We start from the raw sequence: 15,883 nt of genomic DNA on the forward strand, positions 1-15,883 counted from the left end.
ATCACAGCACATTTCGTATTTCAGAAGGCGGGCCTTCATTTGATACAGGAACTATTCGAGCCGTTCATGCCAGACTTAGGAGAGAGGTGTTGTAATAATGTAAAATATGTCAAAAATTATGTGTTTTTCGAACAACCTAGTATGAGAGCCTGTTCTAGTACACCCCCAAAACAAAATCAAGACTTTGTAAAAGAGCATAATAGGACCCCTTTAATATCTGTTTTACATACATTAAGGCACTTTGTATTGTATTTCACAATGTTTTGTCACGCTGTTTAGTGATTGAAATATTGCGGCGGGTGCCTATAATATGGATTGCAAATGGCCAGAGCTTGTATTTTGTTCACATATCTTTGTTTTATTCTTTTGAGAGGTGATCTAAATATTTCCGGCTTGGAAACAGATGGAAAACTGACAGGCTTGTGCTGCACTTCTATGGTTGTTTTGCCCTCTATAGGTCTTCGAGCCGGTCTCATGACTGAAAGTTATGAATACTGTCCTATCGAAATAAAGACATAAAACGAAAGCCAAAAATGAATCTTAAAAAAAAAAAGTTGTGACCTAATTTTGACACTTTTTTGGTACTGTTTTGGATGTAAATGAATAAATAAAAGACATTTGCAGTTTTTTTTCCTACATTGGATTGTAAGTACATATCCTCCTCAACAAGTGCTCTTTTGTCTTATAAAATATCCTGATATTATTTTGATGTGAAAAACCTCTGAAATGACTCAGTGCATGACTGAACTGTCAAAATGAATCAAACTAAACCGCAAACAGTTTTAGACCCGTTTGACCGATCAAAATAGTGATTCATTTGCTAGTCTAGCTTTGCTTGTTCTGATTCTAAACAGATGATCGAAAACACATTATTTAATTGTTGAAATATTATCAGCAAAAATGATTCTCAAGTCAGTATACAAAAGTCTCTATTGACATATAAAGATTTATCAGTAATGTTTTACTGGGGCACAGTGGTATTTCACAGAATGAAATAAAAAGGGTCTAGTGAAGCCTCTGCCAAGAACCCCCAAATATTATGATCCCCTTGTATATTAAGACTCCCTTTCAAAAATATTAAGGCAGCTATATGTTTCTTTCATGTGTAGAGACTTTTTTATACTGTAAGTAATAGTAAGTGTCATATAAAGACAAAATGTTATTCCGTAATTAAAATATTACCTTTTATTTGTCATTGTACTAAAGGAATTAATCGATAATAAAAACGATTATATGCATTTCACACACACACACACACACACACACACACACTTTATATAGACAAAATACATTTGTACAAAAATATTTGCAATTGCATGTTATATTCCTTAAATAAAATGTAATAAAAACACTAGAAATAGAAAATACATAAAAGACTTTAAAATGTAATACACAAATACAAAAGCACTTGATGGTTATTTTAGGAGGCATGTTTAGTCATTCAGATTTTCTTTACAGTGGTGTTTATATGGTTTCCATCACAATTTCTTGGGCAACAGCATGTGAAAGCTGGTATAGGGGTGTTTTAGCTTAAGGGCTGGCAGACAGCAGCCAACATGTCACTTCATCTGCTAAGAGTGTTTGGGTTTGAGACCTCTGTTACTCATACTGTGAAGAACAGTATTACAAATCCATCTGCGCTCTGAACGGCCATTCCCCTCGAAGCTCTGTGTTTTGTCTTTCGGTTAAAAGTACAAACAGAAACGTGTTGCTGTTTGCAGAAAGAAACAAAGCTTTGGGGAGAAATTAGTGTTGGTGAAAATTGAACAGTGTCTAATAAGGCCTCAAAGGTCAGAGGTCAACATTCCAGCTTTTACTATTCATCAAAAGTGGAGATGCTTCTGTTGTTCTCTCAACATAGGGGAATATGGGGGAAAAGAACAGCGGGGATTTACTGCTAAATTATAACATCATTAATGTAAAATACACTTTTCACTTTTCTCAAAATAAAAAAAAATATTTTTGAACCTATCTAAATGAATTGTCTTTGCAAAGTCGCATTCCAACTGAAATGTATCCACCGACACTTGAGATGCATCAGAACAGACTCTAGCTGCCAGTTTATGTGATTTTCCATTGTAATTATGGCTTGTATGGCCCGTAAGTGGATATTCTGGCGGTTTAGACCCGGTCCCTATATGACGCCTTCCCACAATCCCACCAAACTCTGCTGTTCTTGTGTGGCTCTAATGTTTTTTATGAGGTAGGTAATGTACGTAAACAAAAGTGCACCAAGCTGCATAAAACCAGCCAGCTCAAATCGAGAAGCATTTGACGTGAGAATTATTTTTCTTGCAGAGACATAAACATATGATTTTACAGTGTGAATCTGAAACACAAAATACTCATAGTGAGTCAGTGGGTTTGCCAAACCCAAGCATTTACCATAGAAATACACATCGCCACAGCCTTTGAGATTAGTGTAGCATTAAACATGGAAAAACGGGTGGAGTTCAATATTGCACTGACTCACTAACCCCTGGTTTATTGATGAGGGGTTCACTACCCCCCACCCCCACACTTGAAGACTCACACTATGTGGCGCTACACTGAACCCAGACCACAGCCAGCTAAACACTCTGTGGTGCGGAGGCTGAGAGTGTGTTTTGAAATTCAGCCCCAGATGTTTTCTATTATGGGGCTTTTATGCCAGTTTACCGTAATTTAGATTTACTGGTTTAACTGGAGTTAGTGTGTCTGAGCCAGAACTGGGGTTTTGGTCAGATGACAGTCAGCTCTGTATTATTCCTTTACCTCATCTCTTTGCTCTTTCTGGCAAGGTAAACAACAGCGTGGCATCCGTACTGCCAGAACAGGAGCGGGTCAGCAGCAGATCGTTGTTATAATAGACTATAGTAGCCCTTCGCTCACTCTCAGTCTGTTGAGATGTTTTTTGAGGTTGTTTTCGCTGAGGTTGTGTAATGTGGGGTTTGGGTTTTGTTTTTGTTTCATGTTCATGTTCATGTCTTTTATTATTTAGTTTAGTCATGGTCCCTGTTTGTGTCATGCTTCCCTTGCCCTCATGTATTCATGTCATTGGTTCCTCTGTTCATTGTGTCATGTTCTGATTGGTTGTCTTAGTCATGTGTCTTGTTTCCCATTGGTTTGTTCTTGTCTTGTGACCCTCTTGTCTGCTATAAGTAGCTGATTCGTTACAGATTGAATGTGATTGAAACTGAGTTTGACTTTGGTTTGAGTGGTTACTGCAGTCATGAACTCGTCTCCTTTCGGATTTGAAGATTAATGCATACTAGCTCAAACAACAATCGTTGTAATCCTACAATAATGTAAAGTCAGGTGATCGTGTAAGAGATAATGCATGGCTAGGTGTGCATAAAACAAATGTAATGCACAATGCTGAGGCAAAGAACCACCCGATGCGAAGCTAGGTATGCATAAAAATCGTTGATGCTGCTTATATCATTGTGACTTGCCAGCATGGAGAAGTTAAAAGTGTTGCTGATGTTTGCAGAGCTGGAATGATTGGAATAAGGGCGTGTGTCCACCAAAGTGTTGTTTTCTTGAGCCTAGTGTATTTTTTCGATTGTTTTCAATGGGAGCATTGTTTTATTCTTGAGCTACTGCATTTTTTCAATTGTTTTCAATGGAAGCATTTAGTGTTATTTTTTCTGTGCACCGAGATTTTAAAAAATGTTAAACTTTGTGGAAAATTCATCACTTGTCACTGTCACTTTTTATCCAGCTGTCCAATCACAGTGGGGGAGGGGCAGGGCAAATACCACACCGACCAACTGTCATATCCTACCTGTACTACAACGAAACAACAATGAAGAAGTTAATATTGCTTGTCTCAGAGTATTCATGTCTGTACCAGATGGAATTGCTGGATTAGCACCAATATTGATAAGAAACATAATGCTTGGAGAAGCATTTCATTAGTGTATTATTATTAGTGTGAATTACCTGCATCTCTGAAAATGTGAGTTTCCTTACTTCAAAAACATGTTACCACCTTATTGCTGAGAAATATATAATGACATATAATTATCATATAATGATTTTTTTTGATAATGACAAGCTATCCTACTATTACTATATATCCTACTGAATATACCTACTTTTTATTCATTTACAAATAAATTAATAAATATTGCTTTGACTATTATATTACTTTATTTGGCGATTAGTTTACACAAAAAAAAAACATCTCTGAAATTTTTGGTAAAATACCGACAGATGTGGTTGCCAGAACTTTACCGTAAAAAATATGGTAGCAACATTTTAGGTTTTACAGTCTGAATTTAAATTCACAGTAAAAAAAACATTTCATATTCCTAATGAAGTACTAATATGTTTTGTAACTTTATAATACACTGATAAACATAGTTATTACAATGAAAAAAACATCAATGCAGGGAATTCTGGGAATATCAATTTACAAGTTTTCACTGTAAATTATACAATGACTTGTTCTTTTTCACTTCCAAAATCTGTTTTTGGTAACACTTTACTTAAGGCCTTGTATAATGCATTATAAAAATAGCTTTAATGCATTAATTATGCCTTGTAATGCACCTTATAATGCATTGTTAATACATTATAACACTTATCAATTCATTACACTATGCATTTTAAATTTGGTTATAATTATTTAGGACAAGATATAACATATTACAACACACATTATGAATAATTATAATGCATTATAGCCTTTAATAACCCTTTATAATGCATTAGACATAAAGGCTTTATGTAAAATGTTACCGTTTTTTTGTATTTTACTGTAAAATTACATTAACTGTAATTACAGTTATTCACCGTATACAGTACATAAACTTACTGTTAACCATTTAACAGGTTTTTACTGCAGCATTTTTACAGTCTTTTACTGTTAAAACCACGCTAATTTTCTACAGTGTAAAGTATAAAGTTTACTGGTTATTATTATACACTGTAATTTTTTGAAGTTATAAATAAAACTAAGATAATTGGGGTATTTTTTATCAGAAAATACTATTTGAGTATTTCTATTTCAAAATTTCACATTTAATTTAATGTGTTACTTCACAGTTTAATGGCAGTTTCTTTGTAATTCTTTGTAAAAAAAATAAATAAAAAATACTAGCAATTTCCGAGTGAAACTAATTTAAAAGTAAATCCTACTCATTTTTTAGTGTACGAAATTGACCTATCAAGTACTTCAGAGAGCAATAAACTGTTCTGCTTGAGTACAACAAACCATTAAGATCCAATTAAATCTAATGAAATATAAAAATTGCAATCTCAAATAAAATGCAACAATAAATTGTGTGTATGAACAGACGCTTTGAGAAGCAAGCACACAGTATGACCTCACTCACAGATAAGCTTCAGCTGGCTTTGTTCCCAAAGATCTGGTTACTGTTGTGTTGTCACTATATCTTTCTTAAAACGGAAGGGCCGAATACACTGGCTTTCCAGCTGTATTTCGCTCATTTTCCGAATGGCCATGAATTTGTGTTCAGTCCTGCATCTTCCAAGTCCTGATGTCAGTTTTGGACTCTCTCTTGAGGGGCGTAGAGGTTTATGTGTTATTTTTATGAATAATACACAAATCTCATTCTTTGTTGAAGTGGACTTCTACAACAGCAGAATTAGAAAGACATGTTGACTGTTTAAGAGCTTATTTTTCTCATTTTCCAGCCTTTCCCCAATATACTTCATAGCAGGTTTGGCAGTCTCAGTATATGTGTTTCTGTGCATGAATGAGCGCGTGTTAGTTGGATCCTGCCAGGATATCTGCTCTTTGCTACATTTGTCAGTGGTCTGTGGAACTGGAGGAGAACTGGAATGATTATATGCATACTTATGTTATATGAGAGACTATTTATGCATGCGGGTCCATAGGGTCCAGAGCTATTATGCAACCTTTCTCCCCCTCTCGCTCTCCTTTTTTGTTTCCCTCTCTTTCTGGCTGTCTTTTTTGATGGCTCATTTTTCTTTTCTTCTTATTTTCCTTTCACTGTGTCACTCCGTTCCAAATAATGACTAATATTTTCTTCTTAAATTAGCATGCAGCCCCGAGCAGTTGAAGAGAGGGACAGGAAAGGAAATAAGGAAATCTGATCAATGCCATGTGCATCTGTGCATAATAACCCCATGCACCAGCATTAAAAACTAAAGCCTTTTTAATCCAAATTTAATTCACTCCAATCAAAGCTGAAATAGACTTACGAGAAACTGTGACTGCATGTTCTTTTTTTTGTTCCAAAAGTAGTTTGCAAAAAGTGACCTCGTCAGACACATTTCAGGGGGCTCATCATAAAAGATTTTAAATGGAGATGCTAAATAGATCAGAATAAAGGTATCTCAAGAGACGTTTTTTTTTTAATTTTGACTATTTTTAACTTGACACAGTTTCTTAAAACCACAGTGCACACGGCGGGATGTTTAAAGACAGCATGAGGCGCAACACTATGGCCAAAGCAAAGCTCCACACACACAAAAAAGACAAGAGAGCCATTAGCTACTACAATGAAACATGTAGAAGACATATGACTTTTTTAGTTAAGAAATTACAGAATCCCTTGATAAAGATGGTTTTTTAAAAACACTTAAATTCATAGAGTGCATAGTTTCTTTAGCCATTTACAAACAAACACTGCTGTGTGCTGCATTGAAGGACAATGCTGCACGATGTTTTAAGGTATATAAACTGTTGTTCTTGAAGTATTTGTTGCAATTTGATACTGAATCTCTATTTGTAGCAAATATGCTCTGTTTTCTAAGAATAATGCTGTCTGTTTGGAAAAAAAGAAGGAAAGAAAGAAAGAATACAGATGGCGAAAATATAATAGCACTAGCTGTGCTCTTCCCGAATTCAGCCATCAATAAATAGACTGATGCAAGTCTCTTGAACTTAAAGTATAGAACCAGAAACAATTAAGTTCATGTCAAATCGAACGTAACAGACAAATGACTCTTGTACATTGAGCAAAATTGAGTTGTGAAATATGTGATGGCTCTGAACGTTTCACTTACTGAATGAGTCTGATTCAAACCCACGAGCAAGTATAAGGCTGTTTCATGAATATTTTTCACTAACTTGTTAAATAAAACCAGTTCATGACAGTAATTTTTGGGCATCATGTCACATGATTAGTTTCGTAGCAAACATGCGAACACTAATGAGATATTGACGCACACATAGTCTTCCCAGTTGTCTAGTTAAAACCATGGAAATTCAATCGCAATATCCGACTGCATGAAAAGCTCATATGTGTGTGAATGATTATCGTGTGCATTGACTTTGGACTCTTCCCGAGCATGAGGACTGCGCATTACTGACCCAGCCAGAAACAGATGACTACATGTGTTTTCATTGATTTTCCATTCTGCCCTTATCTTCACCCAGGAGCAGCATTGTGGGGCCTTTTAAATGACAGAACATCTTTGGTTTGGGTGATCAGAGTGCTCTCACTCACGCTACTACTCGGATGCTGAACGTTTGACTTTTGTGAGTGTGTCCCCTAAAAATATCCTGCCGTATGGTATTCATTTTTAATGTGGCACCAATCCTTGGTGTCAGATGCAAACAAAATGTTGATGAAAGAAATCCCTCACTCTCTCTCCCTTCTTGTTTGTGCCATGTAATGTGTCCTCCCCATAATTTGTCCACATGAAAGCAGTCGAGTGCGGGCACGGCATCTGTTCGGCTCATTAAAATCAACTCATGGTTTAATACTGCACATTTCAAAGCCCTGCAGCCCTGCAACAGTTTAGCAAGTGATCAAACTTACTTGAATCTTACTTGGAACTTCAGGCTGTGACTCAAATGGACAATGCTACAAAAAATAAAAAATATGTGCAACTGCTATTTAAAATCTAGACAGTTAGTTAAACTTGTTTTTCCTGCAAGCAGCAACGAACGAACAGTGCACAAATGACTCTTATGAACTGGCTCTTTTTCATAAGTCACTCGCAATATACTTGCAAGTCACTTGTAATATATTCACTTGTTAGTTAGCAGGTTAAATCAGTCAGTGAAGCATTACTAAGGTCACAACAAAAAGTCCCTTTTTTTGTGATGTCAGAGTCAGGAAACCATTACTGTGATGTATTTGTGAGACTTGCATCCGTAAATTTACTGATTGCGTTTTGTTGTAATGTATTAATAAATAGTATTCTAAAAAACATTTTATATTATTCTGTGTAAATAATATAAATGTAAAGATTATAAACTGTAAAGAAAACTTATTTTGGGAGTAAGACCAATTCTAGATGTTTTCATATTCACTTCTTGTCGCATCCTCCTTCTAGATGGAGATATAACACCTGCTTTCTAAGCTAAAAACAATATTTTTATATTATATTTTTATACTATCATGACAAATCTCTGAAGATTGTAGCATGGTAATGGATATGACAATGTTAATGTATTTGGTCTTGGTGGAGTAGATCTGCTACGCTGCTGAATTGCTCCTGCTGTTGGATATTGCTGTAGTTGTAGATTATTGCTGCTGCTGCTGCAAGCAAGTACAGGAGCTTGCTACTGCCAATACATAAGCCGATACAGTGCTGTGAGTATTTAAAGGCACAATATGTAATTTTCGCCGCTGGAGGGCGCGTATTCAAAATAAACAAAGAGACAAAGGCGTAGTTTGATGACGCTGTGACTGAGTGTTTTAAATGTAAAGCAGTAAGCTCATTGGCTGCGTAAGCAACATGAACCAATCAGCTTGTGCCAAGTCGTTTAATGCGGTGAATATCATCAGTTTATGTTAAGGACCCATCAGCCTGTGCCATGACAGAACTTGGCATTAATATTGTTTATGTCATAAACTTATGTGATGGATTTTGTATTGAGGTAGCACTTGAACAGTCAGCATCCTTACACATGCCAAATATCCTGCTAGAGACAAGTACGCCATTTTCAAAAAATCCATCTGCTCCTGCATAAGACTGTTGTTTTCTTAGACGTAAATGCAATTAACGCAGCCTCAGGTTCAGAGTAGATTTAAACCACTTGTTTGTCACAGACTCTCTGTCGCGGTGCACTGCTCATTAAACATGCTCCTAGTTTCTCAGCTCACAGGAATCCTAATGTGGTCTCAAACACTTTTTCTAATGAAAAAAAAAAAAACAGAAAGAACAGGGATAATATACTCCACCCCAGTAAGGGGACCTATTAAATCCTATAGCTCTTAATGAAAACCTGACATCTACCCACAATATTCTGGTCTCTTTTGTTCTGTTTGTGTCTAGTTTGATTTAGGATTTGTGTGTGATGATGATGAACTGACCTATCATATGACTTTTTCAGTGTTATTTTGCAAAAGTTGTTTCTTTATTCATTTTCAAACCAAACAGGCATTGATGATTTGTGATTCACTTTAAAGAGTTTCCTTCACTCATATAGTATACTAGACCAGGGGTTTAAATCATTTTTAATGCCACGAACTCCCAAATATGATGTTCCCCTTGGGAGCAACCCATATAAATATAATATAAATTATATTTATAACATTTTCTTTCCTTCAAACCTTTTTGCAGACACAGAAGTACAAAATAGTTTTATATTTTGGAATTACATTCCTCATTATGTTTGTTCAATATAGTACTTAATTTATAAGAAAGAACACCATGTTTTCATTCCACGTGATGTTTGCTAACCTTCTTAGACACAATAGTAATTCCACTAGGTGTCCAGACAGGGAAGGTTAACACTGTGACACTTCAGGGTTTGCAGTTTTCCTATACTGGAGGAAAAGACTCCTTATAGAGCCAGTATGTATCCTGATATTGTTCTGAAGACTGTGTAGGTGTGTGTGAGAGCATGTGCTCATAAAGCTGCTGTTAGTCTCAGAAATCCTCACCATGGGAGACTTGTCTGTCCCTTTCCTACGGAGTGCCTAAAGCATCCTCATAAATAAAACCAGATGGCTTCAATATGTCTTAAAATGGAAGGAGAGTTTTGCATTGGCCTTGCAGTGTCACATCAACAGTTCTGAGGGGCAGAGTTTTATAAGTTAGTTGACTGTTTTTCTCTTTACAGCAGGATGAAGACGGCGGAGATCTGTGTGGTCCTGTTTGTCTTGGGCTGTGTGTGTGAACTGTCATTGTCTTTGGACCCCCGAGATCCAAATGTTTGCAGCTTATGGGAAAGGTAAGAATCATCTGCTCCAATACAGAGCTCAGAAAGCCAATGCCAAGTCGAGATAATCTGCTCCAATGCATGCTGGCAGCCAAAACTGCTGTTGTAGATCAATGTCTGCAAGTCAAACAATAACAACACCACCAAAATCCTGGCAAAATATCTCAATATAACGGAAATGTTAAAACAAGATACCCAAGTAGCAAAATTGCTTATTATATCAAGACCTGTTTCAAGCAATATCTTTTATTTTATACAGTGAGAGTGTAAGTATAAAAGTGTAAGTTCATAAGCTAGATGTTAAACCAGGGGTCTTCAACATTTTTCAGTGGCGATAAGAGACATGGAGCAGGGACCCCCTGATTCAAAATGTGTCAAGCAGAGCTACATATTAAGCATATAGCCTTCGATATCAATAAACTAACCATATTATGATTAAGAATAAATTATGTTGTATGTTATATGTATCAACTTAGAGTGCCTTTGCTTTAATTTCAGGGAGCTTATATTTAAAATGTACTTTGTGTTAAACTACCTTGTGTTAAACTACTCAATATTTATTGGTAATGAGTAATTTGTACTCCAAAAATATTCTTTAGAAAGAGTTTCTTTTTAAGGTGGTTATCACACAATGGTTTCAAAATTCATGTTTGTGTTATGATTTACTTCATTTTTCAAACTTCAACTTAAACATTGAAACTTTTTTTTTAAATCAGAAAGTTTACAGTTTATGATTTACTTCATTCATAAAATTAAATAAAATTAAGTAAAACAAATTCCTTCAACCATAAAGGACAAGCTGTTTGGTTATGGATGGATGGGATTATTTTACAGATTGAAATTGTATTTGTCAATAATTTTTAATGGGAGAAAACCAAACCTTCAAACTTAAACATTAAAAAAACATTTTAATTAGAAAGTTTACATTTTTGAGAAAGACCCATTTATGATGTAGGAAAAAAATGTGACAGCCTTTTCAAGTAATTTTAACCACAGACCTATTTTTACTCATAAATCTAAAACAGTCATTCCAAAAACCCATTATAAATTCCTGAGGGAATAAAATTAATTCTCTTCTCAGTTTTAGCGCTACAAACTGGGCAGAACACTGCAAACCATGAGCAAAACACTCTATGGGGACAGTTCCAGCAATTGTGTTGTACATCATGTCGAATGATGCAAAAAACAAGTGACTGGTGAACATGACAGAATCTTTGTTCCTTTCTAGTTTCACCACTTCAGTGAAGGAATCATATGCTCAACCTTTCGACGAAGTGAAGTATGAAGAGACCTGCTTTGAACCCTGGAACGCTAACAAATGCACCCGGCACAGGTGACATACACTGACAAACACACACGCACTCATGCATTTACTCACAGTTACACTGAGCTGACTTAGACTAAACGCAGCATGAATTCTTTCATGCTGCAGAGGTTTTCGGCCTTCAGCTTTGGTCACTGGAGGGATTGTTTGGTTTGGCAGTGCAATCTCAAAATTGCTTTGAATCCAAGTAATTGTGATGCTGGCGTTCACACACGCTCCCTTTATTACAATGCTGGCATGCAATCTCACTCTCCCTGCCGGTCTTACGACGGTTCCCAAAGGCCTTTTTAAGGTTAATCTGAAATAAGGCGAATGGGAAAGGTACCGAATGTTTAATACATTTCTAAATATTATACTTTTCTGAAAAGAAGGTGCCAAAAGCTGATCCAAGACAACTACTGAATCAGAAGTCTTTATGTTCCAAGTACAGCTGAGTTGTGATAATGAAATAATGAATATTGTGTGGTCTTGAATTATTTATTTTTCCATGGTTAAAATGGAGGTTCTCTCATTCACTCTCCAGGATCACCTATAAAACACTTTATAGGCAGGTGGTGAAAATGGACTATCGGAGGAGGTATCAGTGCTGCCGTGGTTTCTATGAGAGCAGAAATAAATGTGTTCGTGAGTATTAAATTGACGTTTAACTTCTACCTTAATGGTTTTGAATGGTTTGTTTTTGTATTTTCATCTCTCTGTGTGTTTGTTTTTCCCTTCCTGCTCTATGTGTGTGTGTGTGTGTGTGTGTAGCACGTTGCACTAAGGAGTGTGTCCATGGCCGCTGCGTAGCACCTGATCGCTGCCAGTGTGAGAGCGGCTGGCGTGGAGAAGACTGTTCCAGCTGTGAGTAATGCGTCACACTTTTTCTCCTTCTCTTTCTGACATGCAAAAACAACCTAAAAGTGCAGCATTTAAAAGCATTAAATGCAAAAGCTGACATGAAAGCTGTTTCAAAAAGTAGGGAACTTCTTTGCTTTTTTCTAAGATACCTTTTTTTTCATTGAGTGTTCTGGATTCATTTTTGAACGTGTTGTCATTTGTTAGTGTTGCTGTTGCTGTGCATATTTTTATTGGGCCCCATTTTCTCCCTTTTCTTTTTCCTCTTGTTTTCTTTTCCCCCTCTCCTCTTTCTGCATCTGCTCTCTGCTTAACTCTGTTCCTTTTCTTTCGTTTATATGTGTATGAATCATAAAAATGAAAATAAGAGTTTTCATAGCTATGGTTTCTAAAGCATCTCCATTTTTCTCAGCTGATTTTACACATTTCTCCACATACAAATAATGCAGTCCTGTGTTATTTTAATATTACACTCTAAAAAATGCTGGGTTGTTTCAACCCAACTTTGGGTCAAATATGGATTAACCAGTTGGGTTGAAACAACCCAGCATTTTTTAGAGTGATATTTACAAAACTATTATAGTATTTTTTTAATATTTTGAATTAACTTTTATTTTTATATATTCAGTTTACTCATACTCATTTTATTTTTAGTAATTTTGTTATGAGCCTTTTGTGGTTTTTTAATGTTTACATTTAAATTGTATTTATTTGTATTTTTTATTGTTTAGTTTTTAGTTTTAGTAATTTCAGTATTTAATTTTAAACAAATTTCAGTTAGTTGCCAATGCAACATTTTTCATCTAATAGTTCATCTAATAATTTGAAATATACTATATATATACATACATATACATACATATATATATATATATATATATATATATAAGGCCCTGTTTACACTAGTGCGTTTTCATTTTAAAACGGTGATCCTCGTCTTAAGAGCTCCTTCCACACTACACAACCGAAAACGCCATGTCACATGACCATTTATGCACGTACAACAATGAGAATGATGTTATTGTTTACACACAGAGCAAATGTGGGCAGCAACGCCATCGTTTTCAAAAGTCTCCGTTTTGGTCTGTTTACACTGAAACGCAACCCCGGAGTTTTCAAACTAAAACGGGGTCTGCACAGGGTTTTTCGAAACTCTCTGTTTTCAAGGGGCCAAAAATGCCGGAGTAGTGTAAACAACAGGCGTAACCGTAGCAAAAGTTATGCATTTTAAAATGAAAACACACCAGTGTAATCGTAGCCTAAAACTCTGTCCTGAAGTAGAAGATACTGTAGAATAAACCAAACAAAGTCTGCAGAATATCTAAAAACTATAGTAAAAATTTGTAAAAACAGTGACGTCATGCGCATGTGTATTGCATGTTAAGTCTATAGATACAGTATGTGAGCAGGTGCGTAGTGTTTCTTTTCAAAGTTACATCGCCAACTACTGGCCTGGCATACGTAATACAGCAGTTTTAGTCTTTTTCGCAGATCAGTGTAGGATTGTTTTGACAATGTTGTCAACTGTATGTGAAACTTTCAAAAACACAAAGACACTGTTGTGTATTGTACCCTTAGAGTGATTTCTGAAGGATCATGTGACACTGAAGACTGGAGTAATGGCTGCTGAAATTTCAGCTTTGCCAGCACAGTAATGTTACATTTTAAAATATATTAAAATAGAATACAATTATTTTAGATTGTAATAATATCTCACAATGTTACTGTTTTTACTGAATTTTGACCAAATAAATGCAGCAAAACAGCAAAAATCTTACTGACCCTAAACTTTTGAATGGTAGTATAAATAAAAAAATTAAATAAAATAAAAAAATATATAAATAATTGTAACAAAGTTCGTAGTCACGGGAAGAAGGAGGTGGGAACCGGCGAACATTTAAAGAAGATTTAATAAAATAAACAAACACAAAACTAAACTAAAGCGGCAGCCCCTCGCGGACGACTGCCGCACACAAAACACAAAATAAAGTCCAGCCTGGTCCTCTCTCGTCCAACACTGTTGTCACTCCTCCTTTTATCCTTCCGGAGCTCCTCCATGGGACTCGAGACCGGTGAGTGGCGCAGGTGTCGCGCATTAGCATTAACTCCACCGGCCTCGCTCCGTTCCCACGGCTCTCGGCCCCGCCCCTCTCGTCACAATAATTTTTATACTGTATATTTTGTCCTATCAAAACCATTCAATACACTGGAATAAAGAAGTTAACTAGTATCATAGAAGCCAAATGAGCTCAGATCCTCAATGATTAATGATCTCTTTGAGTTCCAGAGAAGTTTTCTTGGTAATGAGCTCTTCATCTTGACTTGCTCTTCATGAGTGTGTGTGTGTGTGTGTGTGTGTGTGTGTGTGTCTGTTTCTGTGACGGATTCCTCTTCTTAACCCCTAAAGGGTACGTGTCATCAGTTAAGGTTGTGTCATGACCGAAATCCAATCCCTGTGTGAGCGCTGGCCTGAGCTCTCTCTGAGGTCCGGCCAAATTCCATCTGTAAAATTTCCCATTTGAAACTCATTCCTTCTGTTGAGCTCCGTCCAAATTCTCTGGTCAATCACGCTATCAATTTGTTACGCTCTAAATGCCAGGGATGCTCAAGAGAATCTCTGAAGTATTTAGGAATTCTTTAGCACTGATTTGCTCAAATAACCAAACACAGTCAGACCAATAAGAAAACCACTTTAATCCAAAGAAAAGCTTCTTGTAAATGCATCTGAACAGACTTTATAATATGTGTTTGCCGATATCTCAGATTTAGCTGAATTTGTGTTTGTGTTTAGCATGTGATGCCCAGCATTGGGGTCCAGGCTGCAGGCAGCGCTGTGAGTGCCAGAACGGGGGAGAGTGTGACGTTATTAAAGGAAGATGCCAGTGCCCAGCCGGATACACTGGTGAACACTGCCAGGTACAGCCACACCAACAGCCTCTTTATTAAATGACCTGCTTTTATTCAAGTAAAATATATTATGTCTAGATGAAGTATACATTCAAAACTTTACATTACTATGTGATTTGGGAGATGATATTCAAAAAAGCTAAATTTACAATATATAACAAAGTTTCATTATTTGAATTCAACACATTTTCTTCCTGTCAGGACCCCTGTCCTGCAAAGTCATTCGGTCAGGGCTGTCTGCAGCAGTGCCTGTGTGGAACAGGAGGATCCTGCAATAAAACCACTGGAGAATGCGTGTGCAGAGATGGATTTACTGGAACTCTGTGAGTACAGGAAGTAATAATGTGGTTTCTTACAGCTCTCTGTATATTATGGAAGGATTTCAAATGCTAAATTTACTCTTGTCACATATGCTTATGTATATTTTTACATACCTCACATTATTCTTATTTTAAAGCATTTCGCTGACATTATATACAGTACAGTATGTTGTGTCACGCATGGGCACATATCATATACAGTAAACAGTAGTCTTCCTTATCTTTGCTGCATTTAGTTCAAAAACACAGTCAAAGGAAATTTCATTTGACTGTCTTAGTACTGGAAAACAACACTATTTTAGTATTATTTATATGCTATTATAGTATTTATCAGTATTTTGAAAATTGTTTTTTATAATTATCATTTTAGTTTAAGTTTTAGTAATTTGGTTATGTACTTTT

General features: G+C 36.1%; 1 protein-coding gene across 1 annotated transcript in view; it reads left to right on the forward strand.

Moving 5' to 3' along the window:
• The window catches only part of pear1 (platelet endothelial aggregation receptor 1), a 46,888-nt gene that overhangs the window by 16,285 nt on the left and 14,720 nt on the right, over window positions 1-15,883 (forward strand). The window contains exons 2-5 of the mRNA XM_016507910.1: window positions 9,995-10,105; window positions 11,322-11,426; window positions 11,941-12,041; window positions 12,168-12,260. Of these exons, the coding sequence (XP_016363396.1) occupies window positions 9,999-10,105; window positions 11,322-11,426; window positions 11,941-12,041; window positions 12,168-12,260 (406 nt within the window). The 5' untranslated portion in view covers window positions 9,995-9,998. The remainder of the gene's footprint in view (window positions 1-9,994; window positions 10,106-11,321; window positions 11,427-11,940; window positions 12,042-12,167; window positions 12,261-15,883) is intronic.

Source organism: Sinocyclocheilus anshuiensis, unplaced genomic scaffold, assembly GCF_001515605.1.
Source record: "Sinocyclocheilus anshuiensis isolate Anshui unplaced genomic scaffold, SAMN03320099.WGS_v1.1 scaffold702, whole genome shotgun sequence".
NCBI classification, from domain to species: Eukaryota; Metazoa; Chordata; class Actinopteri; order Cypriniformes; family Cyprinidae; genus Sinocyclocheilus; species Sinocyclocheilus anshuiensis.